Below are 13,758 nucleotides of genomic sequence, written 5' to 3'. Positions count from 1 at the left end.
AAGATATAGAGGAGGGCGTCTGCGAGAAATGAAGTTATTTGGATGAGTTTTAAAAATATTGTGAACGGAAGAGGTTGGGGGGGTAGTCATGTTGTTGAGGGATTTTTGGGTGGCCAGGAAGTGGGGGGGGCAGGAAGTGAGTGCTTTGACTTACACACCGAGACCGACGAAGAAGGTGGACTACGTTATGCCGAAGCATTGTTGATCATTTTAGTTCATTACTAGTTACTTAACTACCCAGCTGCTGCTGCTCTAATCATAGGCGAGGATTACCTAAAGAGTGAATAGCAGGCAAACAAGTCCTTAGCACTCAGAGTGCGTGGGTCTCCGGATTGGCCGACTATAAGCTAAGCTGCATCGATGCAGTGAGAAGAAAAAGGCAATCGGCATTTCCGTTCTAATTTCCCTTAATGGCCGGCAACTCAGTGGAGAAGAGAGCTCACAGCAGGTAACTTCTCACAACGATCCGAGGTATTCCCCTACGAGCTACCCCTGAAAGAGTTCTAACGCAACATGCAAGTGTATGCTTCCAAATCCTTTCTAGAACTCCTCCAATGACGGCAAGCACGCAAAGACATTTAATGGCCATCTCGCCGCGCGCTTTGCATACGTTGTTTCGCTCATTCTTTACATCGCACCTCCATCTTCCCACCAGTTACTAGTCCTCACTTTCGATGATGTTCCATGCCATCTATTGGTTTGGCTCAAAGAGTGGCAGCATCCTAATTATTTTGCTGTTTTTTAACATATTTCCCATCCACGCGTCTCCTGTAACCACATCTGTGGCCAAGCTCTCTCCCGACCAACTCCTGACCAAGCGGGTGAAAGTACCAGTCCCTCCGTTTCCAGATGATTATGATGGCCGAATCGACAAGGGCAAGTGGCTCAAGGGTCTTTTTGCGCTAGATGATGCACAAGCGCAAGAGTACAACGGCGGGGTTTCTATCGTCAGCCCATTCAAGGACCCAGACGAGATGTTCGATTGGGGGTGGACGCGTCACCTTGCACGGTGGCCCTTCGACGAACTGCGGGAATGGCCCCAATTTACGAAAGACCTAGACGAGTTATTTGCGGACCCAGCTTTTCCCTTAGACCAGTCGAAGGGCGTAGCGTATCACATAGTCCACGACCGACGGTTTCGGTACCCGGATTTACGATTTGGATTTGTAAGTAAAAATCCAAGAGTTTGAACGTATTCAAGTTGCTAATTGGATTTGGTATTGCTAGCCGACGACGGCGCATTATACTAACGTGGTTAACCCACCTGCCGGCGCATTCATCTTCTATTCAAACTTCAGTCCCCATTACGCAAAGTCCGTATATTCTAAAGGAGACATCCCTGACCTAGATACGTTATCGGATTTTGCTTTCTTTCAATGGCAGCTCGGTTGCGAAGCCTCTGGTGTTGAAATGACCAACCTCAAGGTCATCTTCCGAGCGCATATTACCCATGAGCGGACTTTGAATATTATTGTCCAGGCTTTACGTAGAAGGGGGTATCAGAGGATCCCTGGCTGGGATGAACGGGTCACATTCCCTATGGATTCAGACGAGGGGCTTGCTATTTTGGGTACTTCTCACGGCGCTTCAACGGCCTGGATGCTTATCCAGCACAAGTCAAAACTCGGGTTGAAAACTATTGGGGAGGTGGTAGTATGGGAGTCAGGAGGGGGCTTCCCACTCGATCAAAAGCTAAAGGATGCCAAGTTGAACTTGAGATTTACAATCTTAGACGCTTAGGATTTCTCTTTTTACCTGATCAGGCTTTCTGGAAGGGGGGAGAAATGGTCAAAGTAGACCAAGACTAAGGAGACACTCATCTGACGACTGTCTCACAGTTTTGTGGCTTTATCGTGAAATGAGTCAACATACCGCATTTCGGCCACCCGAATATGCCTCATTTTCCCCTCAGCACCATGATGTTACGAGCAGGTCAGGGCAACCAACTGCACCACAAAGCAAAAGCTTCGGTAATGATGCGCCTGCATCATTATCCCCTGTTCTGCACTATATAGTTACGCCGGCCAGCACCCCAACTGGTTGGGCCGTAACACATGACTGCCCTCCAACTTCCAGCTACCACAACACTAACAAACCTCATCTAAAGGACTTCGTCTTTTGCACATACCTTCCTCTATAAATGGTCGAATATGCCGAAGATGAGATCAATCAAGCTGCGCAAGTTGTCAGCGACGGCATGAGCCTAAGGCAGCACGGTGGCTGGGCCCCAAGCGTCGAGGATGATGCCCTGGCCGACCCAGGCGAACGATTCCGTCCGCAAGGTTTCGACCGTCGTGGCCCCGCCGAACGAATGGCCCATGATGGTCACGTTCTCGAGGAACATCCTGCCCTTCCAGTCTTCCCACATGATCCCTGTGAGACCCTGGGAGCTGGAGGCGACGTTGCCCTTCCTCCTCAGGTTCGTAGCTTCCACCTCGTGCCCCCGGCCGCTATTGATGCGCCCGAGGATGCGGTAGGCCTCCTCCATCTCCGCCATTCTCATCTCGATCTGGGCCGTTCTCAATTCCGTGTCGACACCGCGTGCGTTATGGGGCGCAGTGTCCTGGGCGTTGTCTTTGGGGAAGAGGTAGTCGACACAGTAGTGCCGGTCGCTCTGCTTGCCCTTTTTCTTGTTCTTGATTTTCTGGGCGCTGAAGCTCTTGACGTACGCTGTCGACGAATCGCTGTCGGACACATCGCGAGTCTCGGGCAGGTTGACGTAAGTTCTGGCGCCGCTCCCGTCCCGGTGCTCCACCGCCACGACGATGAAACCGTAGCTCGCCAGCTCGCCACAGATGGAGCTGTAGCTCATCCTGGAGCCCCCGAGACCGTGGCTGAAGATGATGACGGGGAAAGTCGGGCTCGTGCCGGAACTCGACTCCTCGTTGCGTGCCGTCCGTCCAGTGGGCCCGTCGTCGCCCAGCATGTCTTCCGGCCAGTGTCCCGCGAGCTTGGCATTGCGCAACGCCGGGAGCTTGGTGAACATGGAAGTGGCGGCGATGTAGGCCGTCACCGGCAGGTTCGGGACGCTGAAGAACTTGGCGTAGCCCTTGCAGGTGAGAACACGCGGGCGAGGGAGCCATCCGACCCGCGAGGGCTGCGACTTGATCCCATTCCCGCCGGCTTTCCCCTTGCCGTCGTTCTCGGGAGCGGAGTGGTCGTCTGTCTTGGTCTTGAGGGCGCACGGGTAGTAGACGGCGAACAGGACGGTGTCGAGCCTAAGCAGCGGCACGTTATCGCGCCTGAGGTTGGAAACCACACGCGGCTGGCTGACGGGCGCCTCAATCTCGAGGAAGCTTACGCCATAAGGTCCCGTGTAGAACGGCAGCGAGTGGAGGAAGCGCTCCCTGAAGGTCTTGGGCGGGTGCGTCGCCGATCGTCGTTTCCTGTCCTCGGTCGAGGCCTTTTTCTCTCCCGACACCATTGCGAGCGAGCGGGGGGTGTCGGTGATGTCGTACGTATGTTCAAAGATGTTTGACGCGCGGACGCGGGTCGTAGTGAAGGGCCTTCTGTCGATGTCGCCGACCAAGGTGGTTGAACGAGAGAACGCGGAATGGTGTTGGATATAGATGTGCGCCGGCTCACGGCGGCAATGCAGGAACACCCGTTGCAAGGGAGAAATCGGGTGAGAGAAGGTCAGGCAGGCAGGGTCCGAACATTCCTGAACGAGACGTGCGCAGAAGTCACGACCCCTTGGCTAGGCTCGCTGGCGTCGCGCTTGTCAATTTCTGTCGCTCGGTCGAGTCGAGGATTATTATTGCCGTGGTTAAAGGATGGAAAGCGTGAAACTGAGCAGTCCGGTAGATGCGCTGACGTCACAATTTGCTGTTTGGCCGTTCTTTCAGCACCCGGATTTTGTTTCTCCTGATTGTTGACAGGGGTCCGTCTGCCGGTCTGTCTATCTTGTCACGCGAGGCGGAGGGGGTATCATGCCATAAGGATGAAGACAAGAACAAAACGATAAAAAAGGTTCCGTTGATGCTCTCCCAACTTTACCCTGATTTTCTCAAAGGTAGGTAGGGCAGGTTTCACTCAGCGAGACAACAATCTTGGTCTGTGCCCCGTTCTCTCTCTCCCACTTCGGAATTTCCTGAGCGCGATGTCTTTGGAGTGAGAAAGCAAAAGCAGGTGAGATGTCTCAGGGGGCAGATAATCAAAAACTAAATTCCAGTGGCCTGTTATTCCCACATGGTTGAGGCACCAAGACTTTGCCCGCGCTCTTGTCCCTTGGGGTGTCCTCAATCACCAAAAAAAAGAAAAAAAAAAGAAAAGCCAAGTCCCGGGTCCCCAATTCGCTCGTTGCCGGGCGTCCGTCGCAAGGTGTCACCCGCTCAGGTCCGGCTATCGAGATTCGTAACTCGTTTACCGGGTTCGGTCGGCTGTTTCAAAGCAACAACCTCTCCTCCGGCGGACAATAAGGTGTCGTTGCTTCCCTCGAGTTCCTCGAATTGGTGGAGGGTTCGCGACACCGACAATGGGGCATTGACGGGTTCGGATGTATTTAGGCTCAGTCACATGCTTGACGATGCAGGCTCTCAATAGGTTCACGGGTCCGTACACTCACGGGTCTCTCATTAGTCAGCAACATCCACTGTATTTTTCTTCTCAGCAGGGGCTGGGGCGGTGTCGTTGGGGACAAGATTTCGCACTCCTTGTGTGGCCTTCTAAATGACATTTACTACATGTAGGTAGTCGTTTTGTTCCCTTGTCTTGCGACCTGCTTGAAGGCCCGTGTTGAGGCTCAATTCGAGGGTCTCCAAGTTCGTTTTGCGGATGGTCTTGCGTCACTTCCTGCTGCCGATCTTGAGGTTCGTGATTGTCCCGGGAATGGAGATCGTCTTGAGGCTTGCGGTTGTCTTTAGTGTCATGGTTATGTTGAGAGAATCTGGCTTCCCGGTGTTTAAGAAGCTAATTCTCGCTCCATTCTTCCTTGCCTCATACCGAGAATTGGCAACCAGAACGGAATCGATTGCATGAGTAGGTGATTGTTGATCGGCCAGACCTTCCAATAGTCGACCTTCGTACAATGAACTTATAGTCTCTAATTGCTGCCCAAATATGTAGACTGATCAACAATTCTTCCTGTGATGAGAAACACGCTTGAGGGGGAAGGTCGTTTAAATGCATTGGTAGAAATATGATGGTGGTTGTGATCGATTGTTGGTCAGCGCTGGAAACAAAAATACAGTGGATGTTGCTGACTAATGAGAGACCCGTGAGTGTACGGACCCGTGAACCTATTGGGAGCCGACGATGCAGCATGGAAGTTCCGCCTCCGCAGGCAGCGCCAGATGGGCCAATCATAGTCGCCAATGCCGACGATGCGGGCTCCTTTCGGCGACTTGCCAGTTCCACAATGCTGCGATCCACCGCCGGATGGCCGGACGTGGACCGTCCCGGTTTGACTTGATGATCTGGTACGAGACGACGGCCTGGTGATCCGGGTCGTACTTTTCAAAGAAGGATATGACAGTGCGGATGAGATCGAGGTCACGACGCGCGTGGGGGTTCGCCTTGTTCTGGAGGATGTTGACGAAGAGGATGTCTACGCTCCAGGCGATTTGGTACAGGAGATATCTAGGCAGGTTACGGGTGAGCTGTGTTTCGTACGGTAGTCAGTGGTGCAGTATAGATTGATCCACTCACGGCGTGTATGGGTGTTCGATCTGATGGTATTTCAAAAGCGAGATGGCGGCGCGCGACGCACTCACGCACAGTGCGAGACTGGGTCCTATGTCCGCGGCCTCGGTGCCCTCCTGGTCCTCCAGCATGGGCAACCGGAAGGCAGCGGAGTGGATGGCCACAACGAGCTGGAAGTAGGTGAAATGCAACGTCGTCAGGGATATCATCCTGGAATAGTCGCCGTCCAGCAGGGCGTCGACATTGTCGGCGCGGATCATTGAGGGGATGCTCTCGCGCCACTCCTGCAGTTCGCCGTCAAGGCGGCGTATCTCGGCCTTGAGCTCAGCCGGGGGTATGCCGGTGCGGTGATACAACGCGGAGGCGATACGGCCTTGGATCTGAGCGAGGCGGACTTGCTGAAGGAAGAAGTTAAGTGTCACATCACCGGGGTAGTAGTACTTGCCGTAGCCGTCGGCGGGGTGCTCCTCGGGCAGGTCGAGAAGGAAGTCGTCGCTGATGAGTGGGGGCTTTCCAATGCGCAACATAAGGTCATGGTCGATGATGTAGGCCTGTCAGAAGAGGCGGCGGCGATGGAGGCGGTTCACCGGGTCTATGTTCTGCGGGGTTGCGTGGACCAGATCGGGCTCGAGGCGGTGGTAGCCCGCCATTAGAAGAAGCTGCACGGTAAAGCCCATAAGGGTTAGGGCAATGTGGTTATCAGAGGTGAAGCTGAAGTAGAGGACCTGCGGAGAGGATCAGTTGCTGAGTTACAACTAGGCAGCGGCAAAAAGTCGGGGATGCAGCCCCCTTCCTCTTGGACTCACCGTCGACAACAATGCCCCTATCGTCATGGGTGAGGGTGAGCGCAGAATAACGTTAGGAACCATGCCGAGGGCGTTGTAAATGTATTTTTGGTATTCTTCCTTGTTCCGCATGCGGTTCCTCTTTCGGAGCGTGTGGGCGATCATAACATTCACAGCCATCCGCCACCCAGGGTCGGCCGGAGGCTGCCCTTGGAAGTAAGACCTGAGGGCGGTTCGCACCTCATGCTCTTGGAAGGTACGTATGCCGGCGTTCATTGTCACAAAGTACTCTGAGGGTAAGAGGTCAGCAAGCTATTCCGGTTACCCGGTTTGCGAGCACAGCATCATCTGTCCATCCGTCGCGGGCCGAGGGGCATGGAAAGCGACACGAATGGCTTACCGTTCACGCATTCCATGATGACATGGTTAGGAGGCAAAGGGTGGTTCAGGTCGTCGTGTGCCAGGTACGGTTGATGGCGCAGGGAAATGGCCTTTGGCTGTAGAGAACTCAGTGCATTTGAGAACCGAGAGTCCCCAATGAGGAGCTCAATCTGGGACAGACCCTGAGGCGAGAGCAGAGAACAGGCACCTGGTGAAGGACGAATGTCAGCCAACATGAATTTCACGGACAATAAACGCACTTTCTCTCCGCATCTCTCTTTCTTTCTCTAGATGGAGGCTCTAGCTTATTACCTGCTGCGAATACGGTGTTATCATCAGGGGCGCCGGTATAGTACAGCCTCGCACCGTTCGACGAGGTAGCAGAGGGCGGCGAAGGATAGGGGTCATCGTTAGCCGACGAAGGACTTGCGCTGCTCGCCTTCCGTCTCGATAAGGGAGAGTGAGGATTCGAGGATGACGTCGTGGTGGCCAGGGGCGAGAGGCTTGCGGCGGCGTCGTGGTGATTGGCATGTTGTAGTTGCAGCGGTGGAGGCGTGGTGCCCTGGTCGGGCTTTGTGGTTTGGAGCTCCTCCACCAGCTTCTCCATCTGGGCCAATCTCGAAACTACATCTTCGTAAAGTCTGTTGTAGGTCGCAACATAACGAGTGTGTCAGCCGTGGGTAAGCCGATGACGATCGAAGATAAGCGTCAGGTCAACCGACCCAGCCCTCTTCCTCTGTGTCCGGCAAGTGAGATTGACGGGGCGAGGGTGAGGGTGAGAGTGAGGTTGAGGGCGAGTCTAAAGACAGGACGAGGACGAAGACAAGGGGGGCTCACGGTCTCTGGCGGCGTCCTGAAGAGCGACGGCCTTCGGGCCATGCACATTCCAGCCCGTATCTCACGCAATTGGAGCAGATTGGCGTCTTGTGGTCGCATCTGATCTGTCGTTGCAGCAACGAGCCGTCCCGTCGGTTAGCCCTGTGCTCGATCAAACTGTCAAGATGCCACCAGGGGAGGGGGGCGAGGGGGATGGGATGGGGAGATCAACACCCTTACCTTGCGGCGGCGGCATGGAGTGCAGGCCAGAGGACGCGGTCTCGGAAGTGCGTCGGAGCCGCGGTTTGCCGCTTGTCCGTCTATCGGCGAGTGTTGCTGCTGGGCTTCTGGGCTTTGCTCCATAACTTCTTGGCGGGGGCAGAGAGACGGACTTTTCCAAAGTGCGGGCAGCGAATAAAAGACTGTCGTCTGGCCTTCGTAGCCGGATAGGGAGTTGGGACAGAATCGACCTTCTTTCTACGTTGGCTTCGTTGGAATGTTTGGTTACCGAGAACGACGGGAGGGGGGAGAAACAGACTGTCGGGACGACCAAGTTTGACTCGTGGCTTTCTTTGTAGGGAGTCAGTGGTGGTAGGTAGCAAGAAGAGGGGGAGGAATGGGGGAAAGGGAGGGGAAAATAGGTAAGAAAAGGTGGCAGCACGCACTGCGAAGGCTCTGCTGCTGTGTCGTTGCTGCTTCGCCGAGGGTGAGGGCGAGGGCGAGAGCGAGGATCGCCGACCGAGTTTTGGTCAATGGGGGGGGGGGGGGGGGGGAGGATGCTTGGGCGTGAGCTTCTAGGAGCAGCAGTGGTGGGTGGTGGGTGGTGGTTAAGGTACCTGGGCAAGGCAGGGGATGGAAATGACTGGAGTGAGGCATGTGCAAATTTGTCATGGATGCGCACGCAAAACGACGCCTAGCTACCCTCCTTTCACCTACCAGTGTCCGCGCAGGATTGCCTTGCTCCAACTGTCCTGTGACAATCAATGGTTGCATTCAACCTTCTCTTCCAACCCTGCGACGTTTCTCGTACACGGTCGGAGTGCGAGGGGAGATAAATGCCATACGTGGTTATGCTCGGTATGGTAGTAGTGAGTAACGGCCGCCGTGCACACTCTCGGCGCTAATGATGCTTGTCTGGTGTTTTAGGGGCGAAGCTTAAATCCTCAACTCTAATCCTAGGCCCGTATCATGGGCCATAGAAGACCCATGGCCATGCCTGCCACCACCCCAATAGGGAAAGTGATCCCGGTGGGAGGGAGGCCAGTCGTCTTTACTGTGCACGTCTTCGTACCAGTAACTCTAATACCCCACTTCCGCACCACCCCCACTTCTGCACCACCCAACTTCTCCTCCTTCCACAATATCACCACCTTCTTCAAACTATCATAACAATTGCTTTATATCGCTAAATAACGCCATTTTTTCAGGATACCCTCTTCAACCCATTATGAAGCCATATACCGAACTTGAGCTCCAACGGACACTTGGGGATATCCATACCCACTGCTCTATCCGCCAGGCAGCTAGAAACTGGGGAATCCCATACCATACTCTTCGACATCGGTTCCACGGCATGCGATCGAAGAATACTGCCTATAGTCATATGCAGCGGCTATCTCAGTCCCAAGAGCAATATCTAGCTGAATGGGTTTATACCCAGGATGCCCTAGGTGTTGCCCCTACCCATCAGCAACTAAAGGGCCTGGCAGAGCGTATGATGGGCAGCATTAATCAACCTCTAGGCAAGAGGTGGGTTAATCGATTCCTGCGGCGAAACCCATCGATCGTAACCAGGCGATCCAGGGCAATAGATGCCCGGCGATAGAAAGCCCATTCCTTTGAAGTTATCGATGATTTCTTCCATCGTCTGGATAGTATCCCTACCATTCAGGGTATCAATCCATCCAACCGATGGAATATGGATGAGACTGGTATCATGGAGGGTAAGAGAGCTAATGGGCTAGTGCTGGGCTCTATGGCATCACAGCATATCCAGAAAAAGCAGCCAGGATCCCGCACATGGGTATCTATTATCGAGTGTGTAGCTGCTGATGGGAGGTCCCTGTGCCCACTGGTTATATATAAGGGCAAATCAGTCCAGGCCCAGTGGTTCCCATCTAACCTATCTGGATATGAAGGATGGCACTTCACATATACGGATAATGGCTGGACAACTGAGAAAACTGCCCTTGAGTGGTTGAAGAAGGTCTTCATCCCAGGCACTATGCCTAGTGAGCCAGAGGCAGCCAGACTGCTGGTTCTAGATGGGCATTACAGCCATATATCTACAGACTTTATGTGGGAATGCTTCCAGAACAAGATATATCTACTATATCTACCGCCACACTCCTCTGCTGTCCTCCAGCCTCTAGATGTGGCTGTCTTCAGCCCATTGAAGCAGGCCTATCGTAAGGAGGTTGGATCTCTAGATGACTGGGTTACAGATTCAACAGTTGCTGGCAAAAGGGCATTTCTAGAGTGTTATTTGAAGGCCTGCAAAGCATCGATAACTAGCCAGATCATTAAGAGTGGTTGGAGGGCATCTGGACTATGGCCAGTATCTATAACGCGCCCTCTATCTAACCCTATGGTATCCAAGGCCCAGGAGACCAGCCAGCAGACCAACCAGCCCAGCAGCCAACAGTGGGATGAAGCTATATCTATCGCCCTATGGTCAACCCCCCATCGATCTGCTGATCTAAGGCGCCAATTACACCTATTCAACCAGCTGGGCAAGGATGGGCTAGATACCCATACTATTCGTCACCTATCTAGAAAGGTGCAAAAGGGGTATGATGAGCAGGCCTCTAGAGTGGTACATCTAGAGCATGAAGTGCGCCAGTTAGAGGGCCAGCTAGAGGAACAGCAGCAGCGTAAGAGAAAAAAGGTCCGACTATCGCCTAAGAGGACCTTTGCTAATATATGGGATATCCAGCGGGCGCAAGGGTTGGATATTGGCGATATAGATAGTCCGGATGAATCCAGGGCATCCGAATTATCCAGCAAGGCCGTAAGTTGCATATGGGTAGGCGGTAGAGATAGTGAAATGGGTGGTGATAGTGGTGGTGATGATGGTGATGATGGTGGTGCAGAAGTGGGGGTGGTGCGGAAGTAGGGTATTAGAGTTAATGTACAGTGTGAGTGGCCATTGGCAACAGCATCTAAGGCCTGGTTGACCTCATACTCAGTGTATTGGCCCATAAGGACTAGAAAAGGGTATACAGAAAAGATGAAGCCATTCGGTTGAAAGATGTGAATGTTGTGATGTGATGAAGTTGGAGAAAACAGGAGGCTGGTGGTGGTGGTGAGGCATTTTTGGGGGGGCCAAATGTGGGTGCTTGACGTTAATGTTGCCGATCCAATGATATAATGTACAGTGTGAGTGACTCTAGGCGTGAAGACAATGCAAGTGACTACAACGCCACTTCAGGAGACCTCGGCTTCCAAGCTAATCTGGCAGAGGGATCAACAGCCCAGTCTAGGGACATCTCAATGGGATCCGGCCGTCTTTCCGCCCCCTCTGGCCTTTTCCAGTCGTACCTCATAAGAAGATGGGCCAGAATAAGCTTGATGGTTGTACCAGCAAAGTGCCGTCCTGGGCAGGCGTGGGCCCCAGTCCCGAAAGCATATTGTTCAGGAGAAGTAGCGGTGAAGAGCCATTTTTTCTCCTCTCCTGGCTGTTGTCTCTTCTTCAGGAAGCGATACCCATCCCATTTCCCTGGGTTTTCGAACACATCTGCGTCGAGCATTGCCGGAGGGGCAACAATGGTGATGACACCCTTCGGGATACGGGTGCCGTCGTGTAGTTGTGTCGTTTTTCTCACTCGTCGGCCCATGACACCTGATGTATCTGTCAGCTTGTGTATGTATACCACCAACAACTGGGACTGACCGTATTGTATCGGATGCATCCGCTGGCTCTCCTTCATACAGCTGTCCAAAAGTTCCAACTTGGCGATGGATACTGTCTTGAGGCCATCATCTTCTTGGACGACTCGTATGATCTCTTCTCTGAGAGGTTGGATGATCTCTTGATTGTATACAATGTCCAGCAAAGAATTCCATGTAGTGTTGCTCGATGTGTGTAATGCGGCTATCGTGAGCGCCAACTGGCACCCGATGACGTCGAACGTTCTTCCTTTCGCAGCGTCCAGAGCCCAGTCTACTGAGTCGAGCGATTTGAGAGGCTGCTTTCCATCGTGTTCTCGTTGTTCCCTGGCGGCAATCCTACGTTGCACATGAGGTTCCAGGAGATTATTGATCTCCTTCAATCGTGCTCGGACATCTTGCAGCTCGGGCAAGAACCAGTGTACATAGCTTCGTGACCAACGAGGCCAGCTCCTCATTATATGGTGGGCTGGGAAAAGTTTCCCGATATAGGCGCTGGTGAGGGCTCTCCACTCATCTCGTTGTTGAAAGTCGCCACCGACGAAGGCCAGCGAGACAAGGCTCGACATCACCTCAACGATAGGTCCATATATGGGACCCGCTTTCCAATCTGTCACGTCGCATCAGTCTAAAGTGTCAACTTGGATGGTCTTCTGGATGGGACTTACCACCACCACCGGAGAAATAGCGTTCAACTGCTGTAGATGCTTCATCCTTCAGATGAGCGGTCAAGTGGCCTAGAATGACGCACAGGTTAGTTTTGTACATGGACAAGCCTGTTCTAGACTTCACATGCCGAGTGCTTGAGTCATTCTTGACTTGACAACTGTTGGAAAGATGCGATCGTCATGGGTTGTTATGTCGACAGGATGAAGGCCCGGGATTTTCGTTTGAAACATCTTTCCAAGGTGTTAGCCATGAGATATCTCGTTCGTGACGTATGAATGAAGTTACCTCAACGACGAAGTCGTGATTATCAAAATCTTTGTTATTCTTGAAATCGTCGATGTATTTGTGAGGCAGGACTATCGAGGTTCCTAGACTTAACTTCATCACGAAAGGCCTCTTGTACTATTTTTCTTGTTAGGAAGAAGAGCCATGTCGCACCACGAGTCACTAACCTTGTTGTAGCTGGCCTGAATAATTCTACCGACCGGTCCAAGTGCAATTGGGGATTTCTGCTCAGGGGAAGAATCACCAGGATCCTCAACCGCAGTCGGGAAGCCTGATAAGTCAGGACTGGACCATTGGTATAGTAAGAAAGTAGATACTGAGACTACCCCAACGAGAAATGGAAGGAGAAAGACCAAAGCATCTCGAGGAACACCAAAAGATGTCACCATCAACGGCAGGTCGAGCTGTAGGTGCAACATGATGCTGTGGCTCTAAGAATAAAGAGTGATGAGATATTTGGTGACATCGGGAGTCGTTCTAGCTAAATACAGTGGCCTTGACCCCTCTATGTCCACCGGCCCGTACCCCACACATTCGACGCCCTGACGTCATCGATTTGATGGAGGCATCCACAGTTTCAAGTGATAAGTAGTTCATGGTAGTTGGTGCACAAGCTCTATGCTGCAACCACGGTAGCTTGCCATAGTAAGTCTGTGAGAGAAATGCTTTGAGGTTATGGGCAGCACGAGCCAGTAAGTGCTCTTGGTTACAAATTAAAGAGTCTCCGCTAACATTTGTTAGATGCCGGGTAGTGTGTTGATTGGTTGACTCCCCATGTCGGCACGGGAAATGAGGAACACCCGGCCACGATTATTGGCCCCTTACCGGAACTTAATACGCGCCCGATTTCCCGAACAAAAACATAAATCAATAGTAGTTGGACCTCAAACATAGACGCGCAACCTGGGAATGCCGGCTTTTCCGGTCGGCTTGTCGTTCCTCATGTCCGGAAAACTCGGACTACAATGCTGCGTCGATGTATGTTGTGGGGCCTCAATGACTGGATTAGGGTAGAATCATAGATGGAAGGTGGGTCTGTACTGTGTCTAAGGCTTCAAGGGCTTCGGCGTGATGAGTCACGAATGGAACTGGGGCACCAGCGGGAACTAGGGTCAGATGGCACGCATAGGGGCCATACGGCAAGATTCGGAGTTCGAGAGGAAAAGCCGATGTTGTGTAAAGTACTCAGTCTTAGTGTCAGGCGACAGCTTGGCAGCCAGCAATACTGTGCATTTTGGTCTATTGCCTACTCAACAAGTGATGTGGTTTTCCTATATCAACGCCCCGACTACGA

General features: G+C 52.7%; 4 protein-coding genes across 4 annotated transcripts; 1 reads left to right on the top strand and 3 right to left on the bottom strand.

The window, feature by feature from the left end:
- Nucleotides 1-571: 571 nt before the first annotated feature.
- Nucleotides 572-3,981, top strand: CDEST_15411 (uncharacterized protein). Its single transcript, XM_062931567.1, has 2 exons — nucleotides 572-1,166; nucleotides 1,228-3,981. The coding sequence occupies exons 1-2, from the start codon at nucleotides 675-677 to the stop codon at nucleotides 1,738-1,740; spliced, it is 1,005 nt and encodes a 334-aa protein (XP_062787618.1). The 5' UTR covers nucleotides 572-674; the 3' UTR covers nucleotides 1,741-3,981.
- Nucleotides 2,141-3,893, bottom strand: CDEST_15412 (Putative alpha/Beta hydrolase). Its single transcript, XM_062931568.1, has one exon. The coding sequence runs from the start codon at nucleotides 3,422-3,424 to the stop codon at nucleotides 2,204-2,206; it is 1,221 nt and encodes a 406-aa protein (XP_062787619.1). The 5' UTR covers nucleotides 3,425-3,893; the 3' UTR covers nucleotides 2,141-2,203.
- Nucleotides 3,982-4,588: 607 nt separating the features above from the next.
- CDEST_15410 (uncharacterized protein) lies at nucleotides 4,589-8,598 on the bottom strand. The gene is made up of 8 exons (XM_062931566.1): nucleotides 7,863-8,598; nucleotides 7,567-7,747; nucleotides 7,119-7,447; nucleotides 6,826-7,014; nucleotides 6,447-6,715; nucleotides 6,228-6,365; nucleotides 5,647-6,191; nucleotides 4,589-5,577 (listed from the first exon to the last, which is right to left on the bottom strand). Exons 1-8 carry the CDS (start codon nucleotides 7,876-7,878, stop codon nucleotides 5,301-5,303), a joined length of 1,944 nt encoding a protein of 647 aa, XP_062787617.1. The 5' UTR covers nucleotides 7,879-8,598; the 3' UTR covers nucleotides 4,589-5,300.
- A 1,503-nt stretch (nucleotides 8,599-10,101) lies between these two features.
- Nucleotides 10,102-12,919, bottom strand: CDEST_15409 (Putative cytochrome P450). The gene is made up of 6 exons (XM_062931565.1): nucleotides 12,632-12,919; nucleotides 12,465-12,581; nucleotides 12,307-12,409; nucleotides 12,179-12,247; nucleotides 11,515-12,120; nucleotides 10,102-11,463 (listed from the first exon to the last, which is right to left on the bottom strand). Exons 1-6 carry the CDS (start codon nucleotides 12,881-12,883, stop codon nucleotides 11,036-11,038), a joined length of 1,575 nt encoding a protein of 524 aa, XP_062787616.1. The 5' UTR covers nucleotides 12,884-12,919; the 3' UTR covers nucleotides 10,102-11,035.
- Between the last annotated feature and the right edge of the window lie 839 nt (nucleotides 12,920-13,758).

This window comes from Colletotrichum destructivum, chromosome 11 (assembly GCF_034447905.1).
Source record: "Colletotrichum destructivum chromosome 11, complete sequence".
Classification (NCBI taxonomy): Eukaryota; Fungi; Ascomycota; class Sordariomycetes; order Glomerellales; family Glomerellaceae; genus Colletotrichum; species Colletotrichum destructivum.
Note: the sequence above shows the minus strand (reverse complement) of the source record. Positions and strands in the feature narration are given on the sequence as shown.

Bases quoted from the DNA above. Each gene is read 5' to 3' on its own strand.
- CDEST_15409 (XM_062931565.1), bottom strand. From the start codon at position 12,883: ATGTTGCACCTACAGCTCGACCTGCCGTTGATGGTGACATCTTTTGGT. The intron at 12,410-12,464 runs GTAACTTCATTC...CACCTTGGAAAG, and splicing joins ATCACGACTTCGTCGTTGAG to ATGTTTCAAACGAAAATCCC. The intron at 11,464-11,514 runs GTCAGTCCCAGT...CAGATACATCAG, and splicing joins GATGCATCCGATACAATACG to GTGTCATGGGCCGACGAGTG.
- CDEST_15411 (XM_062931567.1), top strand. From the start codon at position 675: ATGATGTTCCATGCCATCTATTGGTTTGGCTCAAAGAGTGGCAGCATC. The intron at 1,167-1,227 runs GTAAGTAAAAAT...TGGTATTGCTAG, and splicing joins CGGATTTACGATTTGGATTT to CCGACGACGGCGCATTATAC.
- CDEST_15410 (XM_062931566.1), bottom strand. The intron at 7,015-7,118 runs GTAATAAGCTAG...GTCCTTCACCAG, and splicing joins TAACACCGTATTCGCAGCAG to GTGCCTGTTCTCTGCTCTCG. The intron at 5,578-5,646 runs GTGAGTGGATCA...TAACCTGCCTAG, and splicing joins ATCGAACACCCATACACGCC to ATATCTCCTGTACCAAATCG.
- CDEST_15412 (XM_062931568.1), bottom strand. From the start codon at position 3,424: ATGGTGTCGGGAGAGAAAAAGGCCTCGACCGAGGACAGGAAACGACGA.